Source organism: Quercus robur, chromosome 6, assembly GCF_932294415.1.
Source record: "Quercus robur chromosome 6, dhQueRobu3.1, whole genome shotgun sequence".
NCBI classification, from domain to species: Eukaryota; Viridiplantae; Streptophyta; class Magnoliopsida; order Fagales; family Fagaceae; genus Quercus; species Quercus robur.
The window spans coordinates 41274302-41295691 of record NC_065539.1 but is presented as its reverse complement, the minus strand read 5'-3'; the positions used below and the strand labels follow the sequence as shown (position 1 = coordinate 41295691).

The 21390-nt window shown below is 35.3% G+C and overlaps 2 protein-coding genes across 9 annotated transcripts; one reads left to right on the top strand and one right to left on the bottom strand.

Annotated features, from left to right (window-relative positions):
• The first annotated feature begins 1465 nt into the window (after positions 1 to 1465).
• LOC126688786 (diacylglycerol O-acyltransferase 3) lies at positions 1466 to 3529 on the top strand. The gene is made up of 2 exons (XM_050383617.1): positions 1466 to 1957; positions 2596 to 3529. The coding sequence occupies exons 1-2, from the start codon at positions 1571 to 1573 to the stop codon at positions 3358 to 3360; spliced, it is 1152 nt and encodes a 383-aa protein (XP_050239574.1). The 5' UTR covers positions 1466 to 1570; the 3' UTR covers positions 3361 to 3529.
• A 758-nt stretch (positions 3530 to 4287) lies between these two features.
• On the bottom strand, positions 4288 to 18274 carry LOC126688785 (uncharacterized). 8 transcript variants are annotated; one of them, XM_050383613.1, is made up of 25 exons: positions 17929 to 18273; positions 17659 to 17731; positions 16511 to 16596; positions 16363 to 16418; positions 16139 to 16214; positions 15953 to 16019; positions 15390 to 15456; positions 15179 to 15245; positions 15016 to 15099; positions 14893 to 14934; positions 14551 to 14706; positions 13667 to 13744; positions 10754 to 10822; positions 10596 to 10661; positions 10369 to 10497; positions 9325 to 9381; positions 8400 to 8489; positions 8120 to 8185; positions 6495 to 6563; positions 6318 to 6422; positions 6058 to 6183; positions 5505 to 5563; positions 5304 to 5340; positions 4960 to 4987; positions 4288 to 4917 (listed from the first exon to the last, which is right to left on the bottom strand). In XM_050383613.1, the coding sequence occupies exons 1-25, from the start codon at positions 18148 to 18150 to the stop codon at positions 4751 to 4753; spliced, it is 2142 nt and encodes a 713-aa protein (XP_050239570.1). In that variant the 5' UTR covers positions 18151 to 18273; the 3' UTR covers positions 4288 to 4750. The 8 variants fall into 8 exon arrangements, 5 of the variants coding, with proteins under 5 accessions (XP_050239570.1, XP_050239569.1, XP_050239573.1 ...); XM_050383612.1 differs by having other exon boundaries at positions 4288 to 4987; XR_007644352.1 differs by lacking the exon at positions 5304 to 5340 and having other exon boundaries at positions 4831 to 4917; positions 6058 to 6119; positions 17929 to 18274.
• Between the last annotated feature and the right edge of the window lie 3116 nt (positions 18275 to 21390).

The following is a 21390-nucleotide window of genomic DNA, read 5'->3' as shown; positions in this document are numbered from 1 at the left end:
GAATTTGTTTGCATAATTTGCATAGAACATTATTAATAGACAAAAGCATATTGAATTGATATTGAAGAAAAATGAAGACATGATTTCATGATAATGATATTTTCTAAAAGTATCATCTATACGTGGGGGAGGAAGAAGAGAGTTTGTAAGAGGGTAAGAGTTTTTACTTTGATTTACATGTGAGAATGGTCAAACTTAGGTTATAATATGTAAAGTAATAACTAGACTTAAGTTTTTCATAAGGTTTGGTATACTTTTAAAAGGTAATCTATTTTGCAGTGAATAATTTTTGGAGTAATTGTGAAAAACAAGCCATATTTTATATAATAGTAAAAAGAAATTACTATGATATATATTGGGTAACAGTAAAAAGAACTTAATAAAAAGGGATGAAAATGCTAAATTTATATAATAGTAAAAATAAGTTACTATGATCTATCGGGTAACAGTAAAAAAAATTAATGAAAAGAGATGAAAAATGCTAAATGCAACATTAGAGTGCCACGTGGTAAGACCTCATGGACTCTCATATGAGGTCTTTGCTTTTTTATATATATATATATATATGTATATATATTTGATTCCATCCATCAATCAACCATGTTATGACTTGTAGCTAAGCCAAAGAAAATCATCCCACAATATAAAAAACTAAAATGCATACTCTTAAAAATGACTTCTAAGATTATATGAAGATTAAGTTTCATAAACCATTAACACTTAAGAAGTTAAAAAATCATCAGAGCAAGATTTGGGGAATATTCTCATGCTTATTGGGACTTCGACATCATATATGGTGACATTACCAATAAGCTATCATTTGAACTCCAATGGTATGAACTTAAATCCTGGAATCTTTAATATTTTATGTAGTGTAGATTTATTTATTCGTTTCTTGTTAAATGTTAAATAGAATTTTTTTTTTTTTTTTTTTTTTATCAAGTTAAATAGAATTATTAAAATGAAAGGAATGCGAAGTTTTTGGACTTTGGAGAATATGCTTTTGTCCAATGCCACCCAAAACAACTCTTTATTGTTGTTGCTTCCATTCTGTCAATGATGAGTCAGTCACCAACATTCCCACCTATATATTATTCGACCAATAATTAATTTTATTTAGAATAGGAGCTGTGTAGATCCGAACAATGGTTCAAACATTTGAACGGTTGATAGAGTCTTTTAATTCAGCTACAGCGACCAGCTAAACCTACGTGTCAGATTACGTGGCACCACGTGGGTAAATCACGACCGTACGATATAATCCAACGACTACGAGGAAGCGTCTTCGTGTGTCGGCACGAAGAAAATGCGTGGGAAAACGAAAACGGTCACGAGCCTCCAAGGTTTGGAGCCACGTCATCATTAACGAACCGGAGACAGCCACGTATGCAAACAGTTACTGTAAATTCGAACCTACTACTACGTAAAAACACACTTTTGCCTGTACTCTATAAAGAAACCTCGTTCTGTAGCTCCCAGAGTTTGGTTCCAAAATTTTAGATAAAGTCAAAAAAAAAAAAAAAAAAAAACCTCTGCGTTGTGTGTTGGGTTTTCAAGTTTCAGCGTCAGAATGGAAGTTTCCGGCGTGACTTTCCGGCGGGTTCCTTGTCTTTCCGGAGCTGTGATCGAGACCCACTTTGAAAATACCAAGCCATGTAGAGCTGCTATGAGAGTGAGACCACCCAGAAAGTTTTCTATGGTTATGAATTCTGGGTTTTGTGATTACCGGCATACACAGTACTATTATGCGGGTACAGGTCTCAGGTGTGTTGGACTTGAGAAGAAGGAGGAGAAGAAGAAGAAGAAGGAGAAGAATGGTTCGGATGAACTTACACCAAAGAAGAAGTTGAAATTGCTAGAGTCTCTCACAAGGGACTTGTCCAAGTTTTCTGATATTGGCTTTGGCTTAGATTCTGACAACGATTTGCTTCATCAAGTTCAAGGGAAGGTGCTCTCGGTAGGTTTTTTTCTTTTTCTTTCCAATTCTTTTTTTTTTTTTTTTTTTTTTTTTTTAATTTGATCTTGTGGAAATGTGGAATTTAATTATGGTTGAAGTTGGTTGTGGGTCTTTGTTGCCTGCACCGTTTTTGGTCGTGTAAATTGGCTGGACTTTTAAAAAGTATAGTAAATAATTTGAAGTTTGTGTTGGAGATTATTAGATTGAGTGAATAGTGATGCAAGGATATTACAAATATCACTTCTTAAACCTTACAAATTCACAGGTTTCTAATCACAAATAACAATTCAGATATTGAAGGGCCGCAACCACATTCATTATCGCATCAATTAGTTAATAATTTTTTTTTAGCAAAATTGACAGTAATTTTAGCAATTTCCTTTTTAGATTAGCTAACATGAAATTCTGTAGGATGTATCAGCTTCTTTATTTATGTTGGCATAGATCGAAACTATTTGATTGTTTATTTAGACCAAAAAGCCTTTTTTTTTTCCTTTTAGTTTTTTGATATTGTTGTGTACGTTTTGAAAAGTTGCACAAACAATTTGAGATGGTCTAGTTTTTCTTGCATAGAATGAGGAAATTATAGACCGAAGGGCTGAAATTTTTTCCTTACATTTCTATTTTACCCTATGTAGGATGCAGCAGACGTATTGATGAAACAACTGCAACATCTAAGGGCGGAGGAGGAGGAATTGAAGAGGAAAAGGAAAGAAGAGAAGGCCAAGCATAAAGCCACACAAATGAATAGGATGGTTGATTGTGAATCATCATCATCTGAATCTTCTGAATCGAGTGACAGTGAATGCGAAGATGTGATTGACATGAGCAGCTTGAGAAGCGAACCCCTTGCACAAACAGCAGAATCAGTAGTAGATGTGCAATTACTTTCTCAAAAAACAGCAACAACATTGACCCTTCCTAGCACGCTGACCCAAGAAGGGAACACAACTGAGGCAAATGGTTTGGGAGATCACAGATTAGATATTAATGGAGTAGAATGCTGCACTAGAACTAGTACTAGTTTTAGCAGTAGTAGTGCTGTTAGCCATAATGAAAGTAGTAGCTCAGTAACAGTACCATCATCAGCAAAGAGGATTGAGGTTTGCATGGGTAAAAAGTGTGGAAAATCAGGAGGTCCTGCATTGTTGGAAGAATTCGAACGGGTAGTCGGTGTTGAGGGTGCTGTTGTTGGGTGTAAATGCTTGGGCAAGTGCAAAGATGGTCCTAATGTGAGGGTTTTGAACAGTGTTGATGGCAGTCATGCTGAGGGAGTAGATGTTTCTGTTAGGACTCCAACGAATCCCTTGTTCATTGGTGTGGGATTGGACGATGTGGGTGTTATTGTGGCTAATTTCTTAGGGGATGAGCAGAAAGACTTGGGTTTGGCAGCAGCAGTTTAGAAGAGCTGTTTGCTTTCTGTGAGTGATATTTGGTGCAATCGGCTCACTTGCGATAATCAAGTTTGCATTATTATTGGCATTCTTGGAGATCCTCATTTCACTTGTGTAAAATGTAAATGCAAACACAGATTGTAATTGTAATAAATTGTATTTGGCAATTATTTCGTTACTTGGAAGGGTGTGATCAGGGTATATGACATCACTGCAAATGTGCGTTACTAACTCATCCCCCCTTTGCACACATGCACGCACAGAAAAATACAAAACAAAACGAAGTTTCTTATCTGAAACTTGTATTACAACAAAAAGTTTATTTTGAGACATGTCTAATCCAAAACCATTTGGATTGATGGTATCTTATGCAATACTTAGATACAATTAGGGTTTCCCAATTGAAAAATTGTATGACCAATGTAGTTGAACAAAGTTTAGTTCCAAATTAGATCTAGCTCCTTTAATCCATTACCAATACGAAGTTTAGTTTCAAATTAGAGCTAACTCCTTCAATCCATTACCAATACCAATACATGGTGATTTATAAGATTATTTGTGTATTATTTAATCAAGTCGCTAATTCATTAAAGGAAAAAAGTCATGAATAAAGCTATACATAGATAATTTCCTTAATCTACACAGTATGTTGGAGGAAGATAACTCCAAATCTGGTTTGAAGCCAAACGTCTCCCTGCATTTATGAGTTATCTTTTATTTTTACTTTTTTCACAAATAGGGTAGAGTGGGTCTGAGGTTGAAAACCCACTGGTAAATGTGTAACAGTGTAACTTACAAGTGGAACGAAGGGGGGAAATCGTGCAAAGTATATGGCATATGTTACACTTCGTCTTCAAGTGACGTGACAGAATTTTAAAATCTACAATTTGTGTGTGTGTGAGAGAGAGAGAGAGAGGCAGAGAGACAGAGAGGAACTTCCACCGCAATAATCATACGCTTCTTTGCAAACAGACTACCAGTACTACCACTATATAACAATGTTCACATCAGCTATACCGGTGTATTCATATTGAATGCTTATGTTGCCAAAAAAAAATGAAAGAGAAGCCCAAGATTGGATCAGGATCCTCTACATAAATCTACACGCCTCAGGTCAATGGGGTTAGTTACCGAACATAAATCTAAGTTCGGGTTCCTCTTCCCTTGGAGTGCTGGGAAAACCTTCCGACTTCCAAAACCCACCAAAGCATCAAGAACAATAAAACTGCACCACCCTAACAGTAAAATGGAGGGTGAAGAGGACACAATATGATGATAATACTACTGCATACCTCTGAGTCTCTGACCATTTCATGAAGGCAATTTCCATGTGCCTGTACATTTGTAGCTATGCTTGTGTAAGAAAATAAAATATTAACATTGTCACAGGGTGTACAGCTCAGTGCCGAGGATGTTTGAGCTTGGGCTGATGTTCCAAGTCATCCATGTTGCTACAGCGCTTCATATAAGAATCGAGTGTTTTCTGCTTTAAAGGGCTGCTGCTTGTTTGGCTGGATGAAACTTTCTGCTTTAAAGGGCTGCTGCTTGTTTGGCTGGATGAAACTTTCTGCTTTAAAGGGCTGCTGCTTGTTTGGCTGGATGAAACTTCCAAGGTTTTCTCATGGCCATCAAGCATCTGATTGTTCAGTAAATGAAAGTCAGATTATAGACTAAAGGACAAAATCAACCAGTACTAGCATTAACCCCCAATTGCCAATCACAGCATATGAGAAATGTTTTGTTCCCCATGTTTCTTTTTCCAAGAGGTAAAGTCGGAAGAAAACTTCAATTTGTAAGCACTTCAAACCTACTGGAGAGGAATGTAGAAGCTCTATATCAGAGCACAGTGCTGCGACTGCAAATGCTATATTTTGATATAGAAACAACCTCAGAGCTCCCTAGAAAAATAAAGACACAAATCCACATGAACACACACACACAAGCAATATTACCTGTCCTAAATTTTCCAACTTGCTCTGAACAACATCCCTGTGGAGAAATAATATATCAAAGTTACTTACCAACTCATTGTCATCATCATCATCATCATCATCATCATCATAATCAATACCCACAGCCCCATTCAACCGTTCAAACTTCAATAAAGAAAAAATTCATATCATTTAGGTAAAGCAAATAGCATATGAACGTACCAAATGATGTCATCAACTGTGTCATTTGCTAGCAGGTAGTAGATATTGACGGCAGACACCTAGAAACATAAAGCAAGCATGTCAGAGAACAAGACAAACACACATTGAGGAGGATAGCTAGTAGAATTTTCAAGAACTCAAAATAATGAGCAATACAGGTACAGAAAATTCCAAATTAATTGAGTAATATCATGTCCTTGCACATGTGATCACTGATGTGATGGAATCACCTATGAAGTCAACACTGGGATAATCAAAAAGTAAATATAGACAAGGACATGATGGCTAGAGGCTCGCTTGCCAGCCACTCAGGCTTCGTGTTTTATTTCCATTATCCTAAATGTCTCCTCCGCTCCCCCAAGAGCCTAGCCCCTTCTATCTTATCTACTGTCTTGCTCTCAACTCCCTATAGCACCAGCTGCTCTCTGTAATAGCTTGCAAAGAACACATGCCAAACTACAATCTTGCCAAACAAATGTAAATACAATGGGTAACTCTGAATTATTGTGGACAATGTCTCTCAACTCCAGAAAGCTATTTTCCTGTAGTTTACCTGACCAATCCTATGAGCACGATCTTCAGCTTGAATCAGATCACCTGGAGTCCAAGACAACTCTGCAAAAATAACGGTGGATGCAGCCGTTAAAGTTAACCCAACACCTCCAGCTTTGATAGATAGCTGCACAATGACAATTATAAATGCAAAATTCAGATTCGGATTATAGGTTTAACACCAGAATTCCAAGTAAACAGAAGATTGATGAGACAAAACATGTAACAATCTATGGAAACAAATGAAGCAAATTGACATACTACTGCTGCCCTAGTAGCATCTTTCTCCTGAAAATCTGTAACCAAAGCTTGCCTTGAAGCTGCAGGAGTACCACCATCAATACGAATGCAACCCACTTTCTTCTTCTGTAATTTTGGTAGTTTTTATGAGAATAGATCAATCGTAAGAAAGTTCAATTAAGTTAATAGTGATCTTACAAGAAGAAATTGATATATTGAGTCAATCATTGGCTGGTGGTGTGCAAATATAAGGAACTTACATCCTGCCTGCAACAATCAAGTGACAATGTTAACAGGCTTAAAACGAGTATTCAAGCTAAAATGGTCCAAGAATACTTTATCATAGATCAGAGAATCATAACAATAATAACAATAACCAAGCCCTAGTCCCAAAATTTGGGGTTGGCCATGGATCCTTGATAGGCTAATCAAGGTTGGCCATATGTATTCTTTTCTCCCATTCTACCTTATCCAAAGTCAGAGAACCATAACCTCACACATTTGGTGAGACAATTAACTCAGTAACACAAGCAATCTAGACAACTGAACCAAAGGTCACCACTTAAGTGGGATTTAAGGAGAAGTTCAGTAAAAACCTTAGTAGTTTGTACAGGTATAAACACAAGCATTGCGGTAAAAACCTAAACAGGAAGTACTCTGACAAGGAAAATGTAAAGTTGTCCCATTACATGTAATAAGAGGTTTACAAAGGCATGTCAATTTGAGGTATATCACATATTCAATTATTTAAAACCAAAAAAATTAAAAATTAAAAAGTGCCAAAATTGCAACTTTTAATTAATTAAGCATTCACAATATTGGCAATCCAACTATCCAAAACTACCACTTATAAGGGGCTTCATCCATGTAGTTAAAACTTAAAAGCAACAGGCAAAGATGAATTGCACAAACATGCCCCACAGACTTCATCATGAATGTAAGCACATCAAAAGTATGCAGTTACACAAAAAAATACACACACACAGATTTTTAAAACAGTGAACTGGTAAAACATGTGCAGGCATTGAGCATATCACCAGAACCAGATCCCATCTTTTATTTTGGAGATTTCTCTGAATACATTTAACCCTTCACTGGCATTTTGCAGTGGTGCTCTCCATTTGTTTTCAAAGTAAAATATTTTCAGGAAGATATTTTCACATTTTTCAGCATTTGTTTTGTAGTTAAACATTTGGTCAAAAGTAAAATATTTTCAGTCAACCAGAATGACCAAGGCAAACAAGTGTAAAATGTTTTACACTTGAAATATTGGTAAAACATTTTACACTTTCTCTCTAAACGCAGATCACCCACACCCCCCACCGTGTGGCTTCTTCCCTCTTCTCCTAAACCCCCTCCTCTCTCTTCTCGTCTTTCTGGCAGTAACTTGGGACTCTGACTTATGCTGGTGGTGAGGACGGTCAGCCTTGATGTCTCCGGTGTGGAAGTCGCAGCAGTAATGCGGTGCAGATCTTCCTCCTCTTCCTCATTTTTTTCAGGCCGCATCTCTCAAATCTAGGTAGTTATGGTTGCGGAGGTCGTGGTGGCTGGCTGGGTTTGGTGTTGCTGGGTTTTGTGACTGTAATGGCTGAGATTATGGTAGGTGGTGGTGGCGGCTGTGTGGCTGGGTTTGAGGTTGTTGGTGGTGGTTGGTTTGTGCTTGCATTTTCAAGTGCTTAGTCATGCCAAACACTTGAAAATGTCTTCACTGAAATTATTTTCATGTAAAATATTTTACATTTGAAAGTATTTTACTTCGAAACAAACGAAGCATAAATAAATAAGGAAGAACATAATTGAAGCAGGGGTCAAGGTAGAAGTACCTCGATGACAGTTCCTAGGTAATCTAGAACTGCAGGAATCTTGGCTTCAGCAGAACTAGTATATATCTGGAATCAAATAAAAGAGTTAGCAAGTGAGAGAATTTAGTTTAGTAATAAAAATATAAAGAAATACCACTACACTTAACAGTCTATATAAAAAAGGGGTTAAATATGAACCTATTTCACATAATTAATAAAAGTCGTGTAAGCAATTGTACTGACCTTTTGAACAAATTATGCCCTATAAATTCTTAGATACGTTCAGAATGCAGATTGATACCTTGTTAATAAGATTCTTCTGATTAAATTTGAGTGAATCAACCTCTTCTTTTGATTGGCAGGCCTTAATTTTGCCTTTTACTACCTCCAACTACAAAACAGACATCAATATGAGCTGCATTCTTTTGTGATTTTGTCCTTATTTTCTTCAAGTAAACAAAAAAACCCTGCAGCTTTAAGAACTTTCAGAAATCATTTACAAAGAATGAATAACACACATACTTTGTAGAAGATAATAAGACTAACATGCATGGGAAAAGTAGAAAATACAACTGTATAAGATATGAGGAAAAGAAATATGGGAGCCTTTTAGAAGAAAGAGTAAGCAAGGAAAAACCAAGCTGTGAAGGAAAGGACAAAGAATTGTGCTAACAAAAATTGGGAGGAGAAAAATGCTCCACTTGCTCAATCACTTTTGGGATGTATGAGTCCAATGCAGTTCAACATTATAATATCCATCAAATAAGTGATACGTAGTTTAAAATCAAAATATATCCTCAACCAGCGGCCAAGGATAAGTCAAATTGACCCTGGAAGATTTACCTAAGAATCACTGAAACTGGTTTCACTTGTTTGACATCTTTAGCATCTGTTCAATATAGTTTGAGCTGGCCAAAGTACAGGATTTTAAAGCCCCACTTTTTCTAGGTATAGCTATACTTTTTTACCCAGTTACTTATTTATTTTACAGCAAAAATAAGCCAATGGAAATAGGCTATATCAAATGCACACTCAGAATCGCATACCATGCAACCATGAAACCATAAGTATTACACAGAATTTCCCTAGGGCATCATCCAAACTAAACTTCCATAAACAGCTACAGTTGCAATTCATGAGTGACCAAACTTTGCTTTCCAAAATATTCATAATTAATGTTATCAGAGAAAGTTAAATAAATAAATAAAATCAACGAGTTAAATTACCTCACAGAATAAAGCATTGATTTGTTTCATGTCCTTTTCTGCCAATTCTAGGAAGACCTAAGAATCAATTAAGAATAATTATAAAATGTTACACAGGAACCATAAAGATAAACATATTTTCTAACTTCCTACCAATACATATACAATATTGGGCACAAGGGCTTGCAAATGTACATAGACAGAAATGCTTATCTGTGTGCATATAAATGCACTTGTGCAAACACATTTCCCCCAAAACACACACATGAACCACATACACAAGCAGAGAGAGAGAGAGAGAGAGACGTAATATGGACAAGAATTACTAAGCATTTTGGCAATGCCAAGTGAATTTCAAATTAATGTTTATTTCTTGTCTGGATAAGAGAAAGAATTCCCAAAAAAACTATTAAAGGTACTTCTTTTTTTTTTTTTTTTTTTTAATAATATAATGTTATTTTACAATAGCTTAAGGTTATTCTTGTAATCATATCATAAACCCTAATAAAGACGTGCTAAGGTGAGGGATTGATTAACAAAGCACTAAACATTTTCTCAAATATCTCTCTCATATTTTACAACTCAACTAGGTATCAGAGCATATCAATCCAACCCAGAACACATTAGAACAATCTGGTGGTCAACATCATATGACCAAGCCACCAAGGTGTGCTGACATCACCATCTGCACACTGACTTTATCATTTTCAATCAATTTTTATTCCCAGCACATCAGAGTTTCATCCACAATATGGACTTTTAAATGTCAAAACAGCTGCAACAAAATTCTGGAACAAAAGTCTCCAAAACCAAACTGCATGGCTTTTCCCAATTTGGATTGCAAGACTAAATGCCTGCATCCCACAAACCCACTGATGCTACAGACCAGCCTTTTTTTTTTTAATTGGGGCAAAATAAACCACTCGGTAATTACAAAGGCAAAGAGAAATCATTTGCTACAATCCAACAACATTATAAGAGTTAACATTTATCAAATGAAAAGATCAAAATAAAAGACCAACTACAGATTCAGCTGCAGATTAAAGACAAGGAAAGAAAAACTACCTGTTGCCTACGCTTCACAGGAAGCTCAGTAAGAACATCCTTTTTAAGTCTGCGGATCATCACAGTTGCCTTGATCAAATTGTGCAATTCTTCATGGTTACTTGCACCTTGATAAATTCCAAAGATTCCCTGCAAGATAGCAACAGATGTGGCATTTTTAAAGAACTATATAACAGTACAATGAATAAACTATACAGGTTTTAAATTCAAAAGGACTTGTCACTTACACCCTTGCAATACCGGTTACCATATTCGTGAACATTCTTATATACATCAGGATATAATGCTTCCAGCTGCAAAGTGAACCACAATTTTGTACAGAATGATTATAAATTTTGTTCTTTTGATGGTAACACTTTACCATAAAAATAGCAAGCAAAAGTACCTGCTTGAATAGCTCAATTGGTCGGGATAAAGCCGGAGTTCCACTAAGCAATATTGCATATTTAGCTTTCTGAAATCATTAATAATGTCAGTTTTGTACAGACAAAGAACAAGAGAAAAAAGACACATGTAGATCAACATGCAGCTGGCCCACTCTACATGAACTATGTATTTTTTTTGATAAGTAACCTTACATGAACTATATTCTACACTATTGCAGACCAAAATAAAAAAAAAAAAAATCAAAGAGAATGAGCTAAAATATGTAGTACAATGATTGTTTGCGGAAGGTTTACATTCAATCATGAAAAAGTATTGATGTATTCGGTATTTTCAGTATCTTAATCTGCTATATCTATTGAACTTGTCCATTTGAGATAGTTGGAGAAGAAAATTGCATGGCAAGCTAAAAGGTGCTTCTCATACTAACAGATGAGCACATTTTATTGGGCTTAGCAAGACCAAAGGAAAAAATGTAACTGTTTAAGCTTCTTGTGTGCAAGGGGTGTGTTGCGGGGAGCATGAAGAAAATTTTATCTCTTTTTTTTTTTTTTAAGTATGAATAAAATTTTATATTAATTTAGTTTTATTTAATTTTGGAAGTCAATTGTATTTTTATTGGTCAGTTGGATTTTATTTTAAGTCTTATTAATTAGTTAGGTTATTAGCAGTTTATTTAAATTTCCTAGAGTCAAAGATATTTTGTAATTCACAGTATGTCTTTCCACCCAATGATGTACAACCCAGAATTCTATTGAGCAGTTTTGCGTGGTTTTTAATTCATAATCAGCCTTCACTCACCACCACTGCCTTCACCTCTTCTTCATATATACACATATACGTATAATAATATGGCCTAAGTTGACTAGATTTAGGGCTTAGACCAAGTAGTCTATTGTACTCCTATAGAGACAAGTTAAGGATATATAAAAAATTTCTTGATAATTTTCCAATGGTCTGGTACCAACTCCAACCAACCTAGGTGCTGATTCCTGAGTTTTCTTTTATTTTGATAAGTAATATTTTTCTATTGATATCAAAAAAGGGACACCCTAGTACACAGGAAATGTACAGAGGGGTCAAGAAATCAATACAAAAATTACAAGAATCGAGAAAATCAAGAAAAGAAGAGAATGATTGGTTTTGTAAAGCAGACAACCAATCCAATAAAGTTCTAAAGAAAAATAACTTGAGGTCTAGTATGGATCTCTCTTTATCTTCAAAACACCTACTATTTCTTTCCCTCCAAAGAAACCACATTAATAAATGGTGAACAATTAACAATATATGACCATTTCAATGACGACCAAGCCTGCCTTGCCAGCAAGCAAGGAGCCCCACAACTGACTATGCATAACAAATCCATAGCAACTGGACAATTAAGAAAGAGATAGTCAACTGATTCACCATTACACTTGCACATATAACACCAATCCAATGTCCAAACCTTACCTTCCTTTTTCATAAATTGTCAATCGTCAAGCATTTCTTTAAAGCAGTAGTCCAGACAAAGAAAGCCACTTGAGAAGGAATCTTCTGCTTAAAGAAAGCAACTCAAGAAGGGATCTTCTAATTCCAAATACTTTTCCAAGGAAAAAAAAAATCATTAGAGCCCACTAGAAGACTATAATAATCAACCACGAACCCCTTATTTTTATCTAATTTCCAACTCATCTTATCCTCACCAAACCCCCTTACTATAGAGCCATATATGGTATCCATGAAGCTCGACACAGCCTCCAATTCCCGAGCATGAACACCCCTAAAGAAACTTACATCCCAAAAAAGGACCCCATTAGAGAACTTCATAACCTCAGCCACACTTGCCTCCTTATCTCGGCAAAATCTAAACAAATCAGGATAGCTGACAGCAAGAGGTCTCTCTCCACACCAACAGTCTTGCCAAAACTTCACCCTCAACCCATCACCAATATCATACAAAATAAAATGTGAAAAAGACGGCCATCCCCGACTAATATTTTTCCACAAACCAACACCATATGGAGCAGAAACTGGTCTGGTACACCAGCCACCCCATACAACCCCAGATGCCAACTCTAAGCTAATTTTATTGTTTTTGTTCTTAATTTTCATGTTGTATCAAATTTTGGTTTTGTCACAAATCAGTTTTGAAATCAGAGTTTGTTCTACATCAAGGTGTCAGATTAATTTGTTCAAAGTTGTCATCAAGGTTTGTACGAAGTCAATGTTGTCCACCACAAGCAAACCCAGTGACAGATTACATAGCCACCAGAGTTTATAATGTGATGTGATTGAAGATCATTATAAGGTTTCCAATTCAAATGCCTGGAGATTAGTGATAAAGTAATACACTAGAAAGTATAAAAGACCTATCCCTACAGTTATAGGCCTATTCAGGACTTGAGCATTGGATAGACGAATATACAATAGATAATAAATGCCCAAACATAATATTTAAATCTGATTGCTTCCTTAAAAGAAAATTAAAATTCCTCAAACTGACTAATAAGATTTCTTGAAAAGCCATTAAAAATCATTCTTAACTGAACTAGCTCACAAATAAAATTAACACTCCTTCAAATAGCAGAAGGGGGACAACATTTGAGAAACCTAAGCATCATGGTTTTAAAAACCAGACCGGGGCAAAACCGGATTTGCCTCCAGTTCCTGGTTTTCACTAGTTTTAGGCTTTTTTTTTTTCCAGACCAGACTGGTGGCCAGTTCCCAGTTCAAGCGGTCAGACTGGCCAGTCCAGTCCGGTTTTTAAAACCTTGCTAGCATTCAACATGGAGTATCAGTTATAGAGAGGCTCAAGCATAATCATGTACTACAAAAGAGCAAGACCGATGATTAATATTTGTGAATAAACATAGTAAATGAATAAAATTAGCAGATGCAATCATAGAGTCATCTTTTATCAAGAAAGACAAACCTTTATGACTGGAACAGAAGCAGTTGTCCTCTTTGCTTGAGCATTTTTGAGAAAGTGTGACTCATCTGCAATCACAACCTGAATAAAAAGAATTTATGAATCATTTCTAAGAGCAAATATATTTATCAATAAGAAATTATAAGCTACATGAATATATGTGATGTACAATCTCTCTCTCTGTCTTGCCCAAAAAATTCTAGAAGAAAGTGTTATACAGTTTAAGACCTCATATAGAGGAAAAATTATAACATGGAATAATGACCATATCCATTGCATCATATTGTTTAATGCTTTTTCTTTTTAAAAAATAAAAGATAATAAGCTTCATAACATCATCTTTGTTACTTAAATTTCCATGTTTAAGAGGGAAGGATTTTATCAATTTTACACTGTAATTTGAGATATGTACTACAATATATTTTATTTAAAAAATTCTACTTGAAAGAAGTAAATGAAAAATATATATATATATGATACAATTATCCAATAGTTTTAAGTTCTTTAGAAAACAAAAATATGAAGTGTGTGTGTGTGTGTGTGTGAGAGAGAGAGAGAGAGAGAGAGAAAGAGAAGCCTCTCATCCATCTGAACCTCATTTCAGCTGCTATTATTTTTTCATTCACATGTTTCGAAGATTCAGCATCATGATTACTTTTTTTTTTTTTTTTTAAAGATTCAGCATCAAACTGTCTTATTTACTATCATATCTGTCATGACAAAATGATGGTACAAAAGTAACTCCCACTACTAATTCTGCACTTCCACAGGCAATGTCCTCTTTAGAGTCACCTAATTGCAAAGATCCAAGATGACAAAGAATAAACAATTGAATATTGACTTAAAGGAAAGCTCGGTAAAAAAAATATAGAATGAGCAATACTTACCTTAAACTCAGATGCCATAAGTAGATTCTGTAGCTTAGGGACTACATCATAGGAGATGATGTTGAATAGGCCATCAAGACGAATGCAGCCCTTGGTACTTGATGACACTATTGTATATCCGGCTCTGTTTGAACCACCACATTGAGACAGAACAACCTAGACATTAACTCGTTTGCAAGGGAAGAAAAAAATACGTTATAAAAAATTGACCAATACAACAAAAACTATATATCAATTTCACAGAAATAGAAAACAATGACAAGAAAAAAAAAGTGCTCAAAATTCCAGCTTCAGCAATGAAAAGTAAAGGCAACCAGAAAAGTTTTAGTTTAGACAACATACAAGTATATCTGATGGAGGAATATTCAGCCATTGCTGAATTGTCTGCAAGAAAGGAGAAAGTAAATGCAATGTGGGCAAGAGCCACCTTAATAGTCTGAAATATGAGGTCAAAGGAACACTTACAGAAGCCCAATGCAGCCGTAAGGAAGATGGGGTAAGAATAAGAACAGGCCATGAATCACGGATGCATGCACTTACAGCAATAGCCTGCAAAACCCACATGAAGTCAATATACATGCTTAAACCTCATGAAATTTTATTCATGGTTCAAATGAGAATAAAATGCCTGCAAAGTCTTTCCCAATCCCATTTCATCTGCTAGAAGAACACGCCCTCCATGCTGCAACACAAACCTAAAAAAAGCAAATAAATATGCATGTTAGTTTCAAATATTACCATAGTTCGATTATAATTAAGCAAGAGAGAATCTTCAACATGTTACTGGATAATATTAATCAATGCCTGTTCAATGACAGTAGTCTAATGAGGAAAAGTACCTAACACCATCTCGCTGAAAAGGCAAAAGCTTAGATTCAATAAAGCTAGGCATCCTGTCATATCGGTCTTGAAATAAGGCAGGACAAAAGAAAAGCCTCTTCAGAAAGTGTTTAAAAAATGAAAAAGGAATCCAAAAAAGTATATAAAATACTACTTTAGAACAAAAAGACATAAATAAATATATAAAATCCAAAACGAAGCCCCAGAATTGTCCTGCCATTGAGCATAAAATCCACTTTCAATGACACTTTAATCATCATTGTGCATGCTTATTCTATGTTTGGTTACTCATAGATTTCATATGGATATGATGTTAGAAACGCATGATGACATAGATTAAGCAATGTGCCCAAAGGGTAGCACAATCAATTGAGGATCACACCTCATGAAGTGGAGGTCACCAATTCAAATCTTCCTTTCTCCGTCCCCTTGGGGCCAATTTTTTTTTTTTTTTTTTTAATACATATAGCAAACTGAAAGAAAACATATAATATCTGAAAATTGTCAAAGCAGAGACAATGTATTCTAGAAGTCAATTTTATTATACATGCACATTGCTTACCTCGAAGATCTGGAACAGCAGAGGCAGCAGCAATAGCACGATGCACCAAAGGATCCATGTCCTCCACCTGGGAAAAAGTATCATAAAATCACCTTAGAAATAATGGAACTTGATTCGTATGAGTTCAAAATAAACCACCATTGGAGGCACCCAACTATAAAGAGCTGGAAAGGGCAAAAGTATTACCTCAACATTGTAACCAGGTATCTCACTAAGAACTTTTTCTGCTGAAGATAAAGAAGATATCGGGAATATCCACAACCTACAAGTCTAATAGTTATACACTTATACATCAAACTGAGGCAGCACCCTCAAAATAACTCCAGCAAATACGTAGAACAAGCAATCATAACTCCGAAGTCATACAAGATATAACTATAAAAAATAAACACACACACACACACACAGACCTTTCTTTTGCATTCCAAGAAGCTTTGGGAATTTTGCGGAACGCAGCTACTAGTACCTGATGCAAAATAAAACATAATGCATAAGCAAGATAAGAGTCACACTCAATGATAAAGAATGAACACACTGCAAGCAGATGGAAGTTAATACCTGGTCATATAAAAATTTAGCAGCAATGTTTCCGGTGGCATGAAGAAAAAATTTGACAGATGCCTTAGGCTTTGACAAAGGTTCATCTTTGATCACAGAAAGCCAAATATAGTCAGACACTAGCTGACATGAATTTATAATCATAAATTACAACCAAAATGACATAACAAGAAGGGCAATTAGATTAGTTGATTTAATGAGTAGGGACAGTTAAGAGACAGAGAAATGAATCCCTTCTATTATATGTGTGTTTATATTGTTAGAGATATTATGGCCCAAGAGGGCCTAAACCTATTTGTAGGTCCATGTACTTGTAGAGCAAGCACACTAATCTAGTTTAGTCTAGGGTTCTCTAATACTATATAAACCCTACATTGGGTTCATAGTACAAACACTCCAATAGCAACGAGGTAGCCATCAAGGGCTTTCCGCTATGGATGTAGGCAGTCAAGCCAAACCTTCCACTTTTCTCTTTTCTCTCACATGCTCAATCATTCAACAACTTTAATCTTCAGTGATTGTAAAGAACTCTTTCTTAATACTACAAGAGAAAGAGAGTCACAGTCAGTCCACAATGGGTAGAAACACCTCCGCCTCTACAATAATTGTTTCATGCATCGAATATATACATCCTCTCCTAGAAGCTTGCGGACCCCACATATATGATGATGTACTAGGAAGCATGAACGCAGATACACGGGTACTACAAGGCAACATGAGCAATTTTTGAAAAATTATAACATGACATGTCGGGTAAGACACATCGACACAAGCAAATTATGAAAAATGATAACACGACATGTCAGGTAGGATATGGATACGACATCCCAAATGAAGTGTTGTGCAACCTAGATGATGCATGAGATACTTTCTCATACCTTTGGGCTTAAGGAAATAAAATAAAAAGGAAAATGCTAAAGTTACAACAAATTTTACTTAAAAAAAAAAAAATCTTACAAACTAATGAGTGTTTGAATTACTTATTTGTGATGGTGACATGTCAGTTTGTAAGATCTATGTAGTAAAATTTATAATATCCTAAACATCAGTCAAATAAAAAGGCATATAATTTTGGAGAAAATGCAAGGCACATAATTGGTTTAAAAAAAGAAAGAAAGGAGATAGTAAACTAGGTTAGAAAAACAAACCAAAGTTTGGTTTAGATATGATTGATGAGGGCAATACTCTGGACCGAGGAGATATAGGCAAAGCTTGTTCAACCTGTAAAAATATATTTACAAATACAAACCATCACAATTCCAAAAAAAAAAAAAACCCAAGCAGAATGACATACGTTAAAGATATTATGAACTTTAAATAAAAAAAGAAATAAAGAACCCTAGAAATTAAAAGAAAAGAATGGAGTAAAACTTTAGTAAAAAGTTTATAAAGAGAGTGAGAGAGTAAAAAATAAAGACCCTGTTAATGGGTTTGGAGGGGGAGCGATCAAAGTAGTGGTTATTGTTGTTGAAATGTGAAGAGTGCGGTTGTTGCTGTTGTGACGGCGACGGCGGCGGCGGTATTGGTGGTGGTGGTGGTGGTGGTGGTTTAGCGGCGAATTTCAAGAGAGCGTCTCTTTCAAGAGTATCGAGTTCTTCCGCACTCAAGTCCCACTCCCACTCTTCATCATCCAAACTCATTTTTTTTTTTCTCTCTCTCTCTCTCTCTCTTCTCGTTTTGATTTTCAAAATAAACTCACTCGCTACTCACTAGTCACTACTCACTCTCTCATTCCTTCGGTTCTAAGTTAAATTTGTATAAACATTTGCATTTCTTGCAACTTTTTCTAATTTATTCTGCAACTTTTTCTTTTCGGCTTCTTTTTCATCTTTTCTGGACCGAGTTGGGCCGAAGCCCAAATTCATTCTGTCAACATGGCTCTGGCCTTTCGTGGGGTAGTGGCGCCCAATCTTGTAGGTCCAAAAGAGATTTGGGCCTTTTTTTGGGCAGAAACACGCTGTTCCGTGGGGTTTTTCCATTTTCCCCTAATCGCACTATTTTTCACCATTTGATCACTAAATTTATTGCTTCATGTATATGAAACAGAAGATTTGATTTAAATTGTGACATGGGATGGGCAGATTTGTGTCGAAATAGGTCGTCTCACTGTGTAACTTTTTTTTTTTTTTAATTGTCCAAGTTTATTTTTGAAACTTTAGTGACCACAGTCACTCATTAGGGAAACTTTAAGAATTAACAGTATATTTCAACCTCTTTTTCTTTTTTAATATATATAATAGCTTTTAGATTAATTGAGCTAATCATTGTGTACAATGCCTGTTAAAAAATATAGACTATGCTTATAATAAATGAACCAGACTATAATTATTAGGTCATTGATTTAAGCTATAGATCATAACTCAAATGTTAAATAAAGAAAAAAAGAAAGTAAATACGGTCTATACATTAGTAATTTATTATAAAATTTACGTTGTTCTTATCATGTCAATTTACATTTTTTAAAAATTATATTAGTCATTTAATAAAATTGACTTGTTAATGTCAAAAAATTTCAATGGATGCATTAATTTTATCATAAACCAAAAGTAGAAGTAGAGCCATGTAGGTCCTAATTCAATTGTTTGTTCATTTGTTTGTTGATTTTTTTTTTTTTTTTTTTTTTTGAGTTTCAGCTCCAAGGGTAAAGGATGAGAGATTTAATCTAGTGTTATTAATTTCGCTCTGTTCCAGCTAAAATGGCCAGAATATCTTATACTGGCATGCAGTCTAGTATGGTAATACCACCCGTTTTACCTCAGGTCAAATTCCAACTAGTTTTATGAAATTTTGTCCATCTCGTCATGTTCCAGCCAATTTTGACTGAAATGTACATTTCCGCCGGTATTAGATTTTGACTTAGAAAAAAAAAAAAAAACTACTAACCCATTAATTTGAGGCCCCTACCATGTAGTTGGTTGCCATTCTTCTTCTTCTCTTCTCCATTTCTTCATCTCTTTCTTCTTCTTCCTCTTTTCTCTGTTTCTCCTTCTTCCTTTTGTTTTTCTTCTTTTACTCTTTTAATTTTATAGTTTCTACTTTCTACTGTCTTCTAGAGTCTAGTACTCTTTTAAGTTTCAAATTTTACTGAGCCACACATTATTAGCTATGGTTAGCTTTAGAAATGACCAATGTTAATAATTTCGTTCTGTTCCAACCGGAATGGCCAAAATATCTCATACCGGCATGCAATCCAATACAGTAATACCCCTCATTCCACCTTGGGTCAAATTCCGACCAGTTTCGGGAAAGTCCAGCTAGTTTGAAGAAGTTTCGGCCAATTTCAGTTGAAATGTACATTTCGACTGGTATCAAATTAAAAATAAAAAAATAAAAAAAAAACCTACGAATTCATTAAGCTGAGGTCCCCACCATGTCGTTGGTTGCCATTCTTCTTCTTCTTCCTCTCTTCTCCCTCTTCTTCTTCTTCTTCTTCTTCTTCTTCTTCTTCTTTTACTCTTTTAATTTTCTAGTTTCTACTATCTTCTAAAGTCTAGTACTCCTTTAAGTTTCAACTTTAACTGAGCCAAACATTATTAGCTGTGCTTAGCTTTGGAAATGACCAATGTTATTAATTTCGTTCCGTTTCATCCGGAATAGCCGAAATATCTTGTACTGGCATGCAATCTGGTACCGTAATACCACCCATTCCACATCAGGTCAAATTCTAGCCAATTTCAAGAACTTTCGGCCAATTTCAGCTGAAATGTACATTTTAGCCAGTATCAGAGGTTGGGAATTAAAAAAAAAAAAAAAAAAACCCATCAATCTGAGGCCCCTACCATGTCATTGGCTGCCATTCTTCTTCTTCTTTTCTCCATTTTTTTCATCTCTTTCTTCTTCTTCTTCTCTTCTTTGTTTCTTCTTCTCCCACTTGTTCTTCTTCTTTTAATCTTTTAATATTATAGTCTCTACTTTCTATTGTCTTCTAAAGTCTATTACTCTTTTAAACTTCAACTTTAACTGAGCCAAACAATATTAACTATGTTTAGCTTTGGAAATGATCAATGTTATTAATTGCATTTCGTTATAGCCGGAATGGCCAGAATATCTCGTACCGGCATGCAATCTGGTACGATAATACCACCCATTCCACCTTGGGTCAAATTTTGGCAAATTTTGGGAAGTTCCCGCCATTTCATCAAGTTCTAGCCAATTTTGATTGAAATGTATATTTCAACTGATATCAGATTTTGACTTTTAAAAAAAAAAAAAAAAAAAAACCCATTAATCTAAGGTCCCCACCATGTTGCTGGTTTCCATTCTTCTTCTTCTCTTCTCCATTTCTTCATCTCCTTCTTCTTCCTCTCTTCTCCATTTCTTCTTCACCCTTTTGTTCCTCTTCTTTTACTCTTTTAATTTTCTAGTTTCTACTGTCTTCTAGGGTCTAGTACTCTTTTAAGTTTCAACTTTTACTAAACCATACATTAATAGCTGTGGTTAGTTTTGGAAATGACCAATGTTATTAATTTCATTCTGTTTTGACCGGAATGACTAGAATATCTCATACTGGCATGCAATCAGGTACTGTAATATCACCTGTTCCACTTCGGGTCAAATTTCAGGAAGCTTCGCCAATTTCGGTTGAACTGTACATTTCAGTCGGTATCAAATTTAGAGACTCTAAAAAAAAATTTTACATACCTATCAATCTGAGGTCCCTACCATGTTGCTAGTTGCCATTCTTCCTCTTCACTTCTCAATTTCTTCATCTCCTTCTTTTTCTTCTCTTCTCTATTTCTTCTTCACCCTCTTGTTCTTCTTCTTTTACTCTTTTAATTTTCTTGTTTCTACTATCTTTTGGAGTCTAGTACTCTTTTAAGTTTCAACTTTTACTGAGCCACACATTATTAGCTGTGGTTAGCTTTGGAAATGACCAATGT

What these genes read in the sequence shown, in the direction of transcription:
- LOC126688786 (XM_050383617.1), top strand. Translation starts at nt 1,571, where the DNA reads ATGGAAGTTTCCGGCGTGACTTTCCGGCGGGTTCCTTGTCTTTCCGGA. An exon ending in TTCAAGGGAAGGTGCTCTCG is followed by an intron (nt 1,958 to 2,595) that starts GTAGGTTTTTTT and finishes TACCCTATGTAG; the next exon opens with GATGCAGCAGACGTATTGAT.
- LOC126688785 (XM_050383612.1), bottom strand. Translation starts at nt 18,150, where the DNA reads ATGAGTTTGGATGATGAAGAGTGGGAGTGGGACTTGAGTGCGGAAGAA. An exon ending in CATATCTAAACCAAACTTTG is followed by an intron (nt 16,597 to 17,658) that starts GTTTGTTTTTCT and finishes CTGTGATCAAAG; the next exon opens with ATGAACCTTTGTCAAAGCCT. An exon ending in CAATTGAGCTATTCAAGCAG is followed by an intron (nt 10,662 to 10,753) that starts GTACTTTTGCTT and finishes TTCACTTTGCAG; the next exon opens with CTGGAAGCATTATATCCTGA.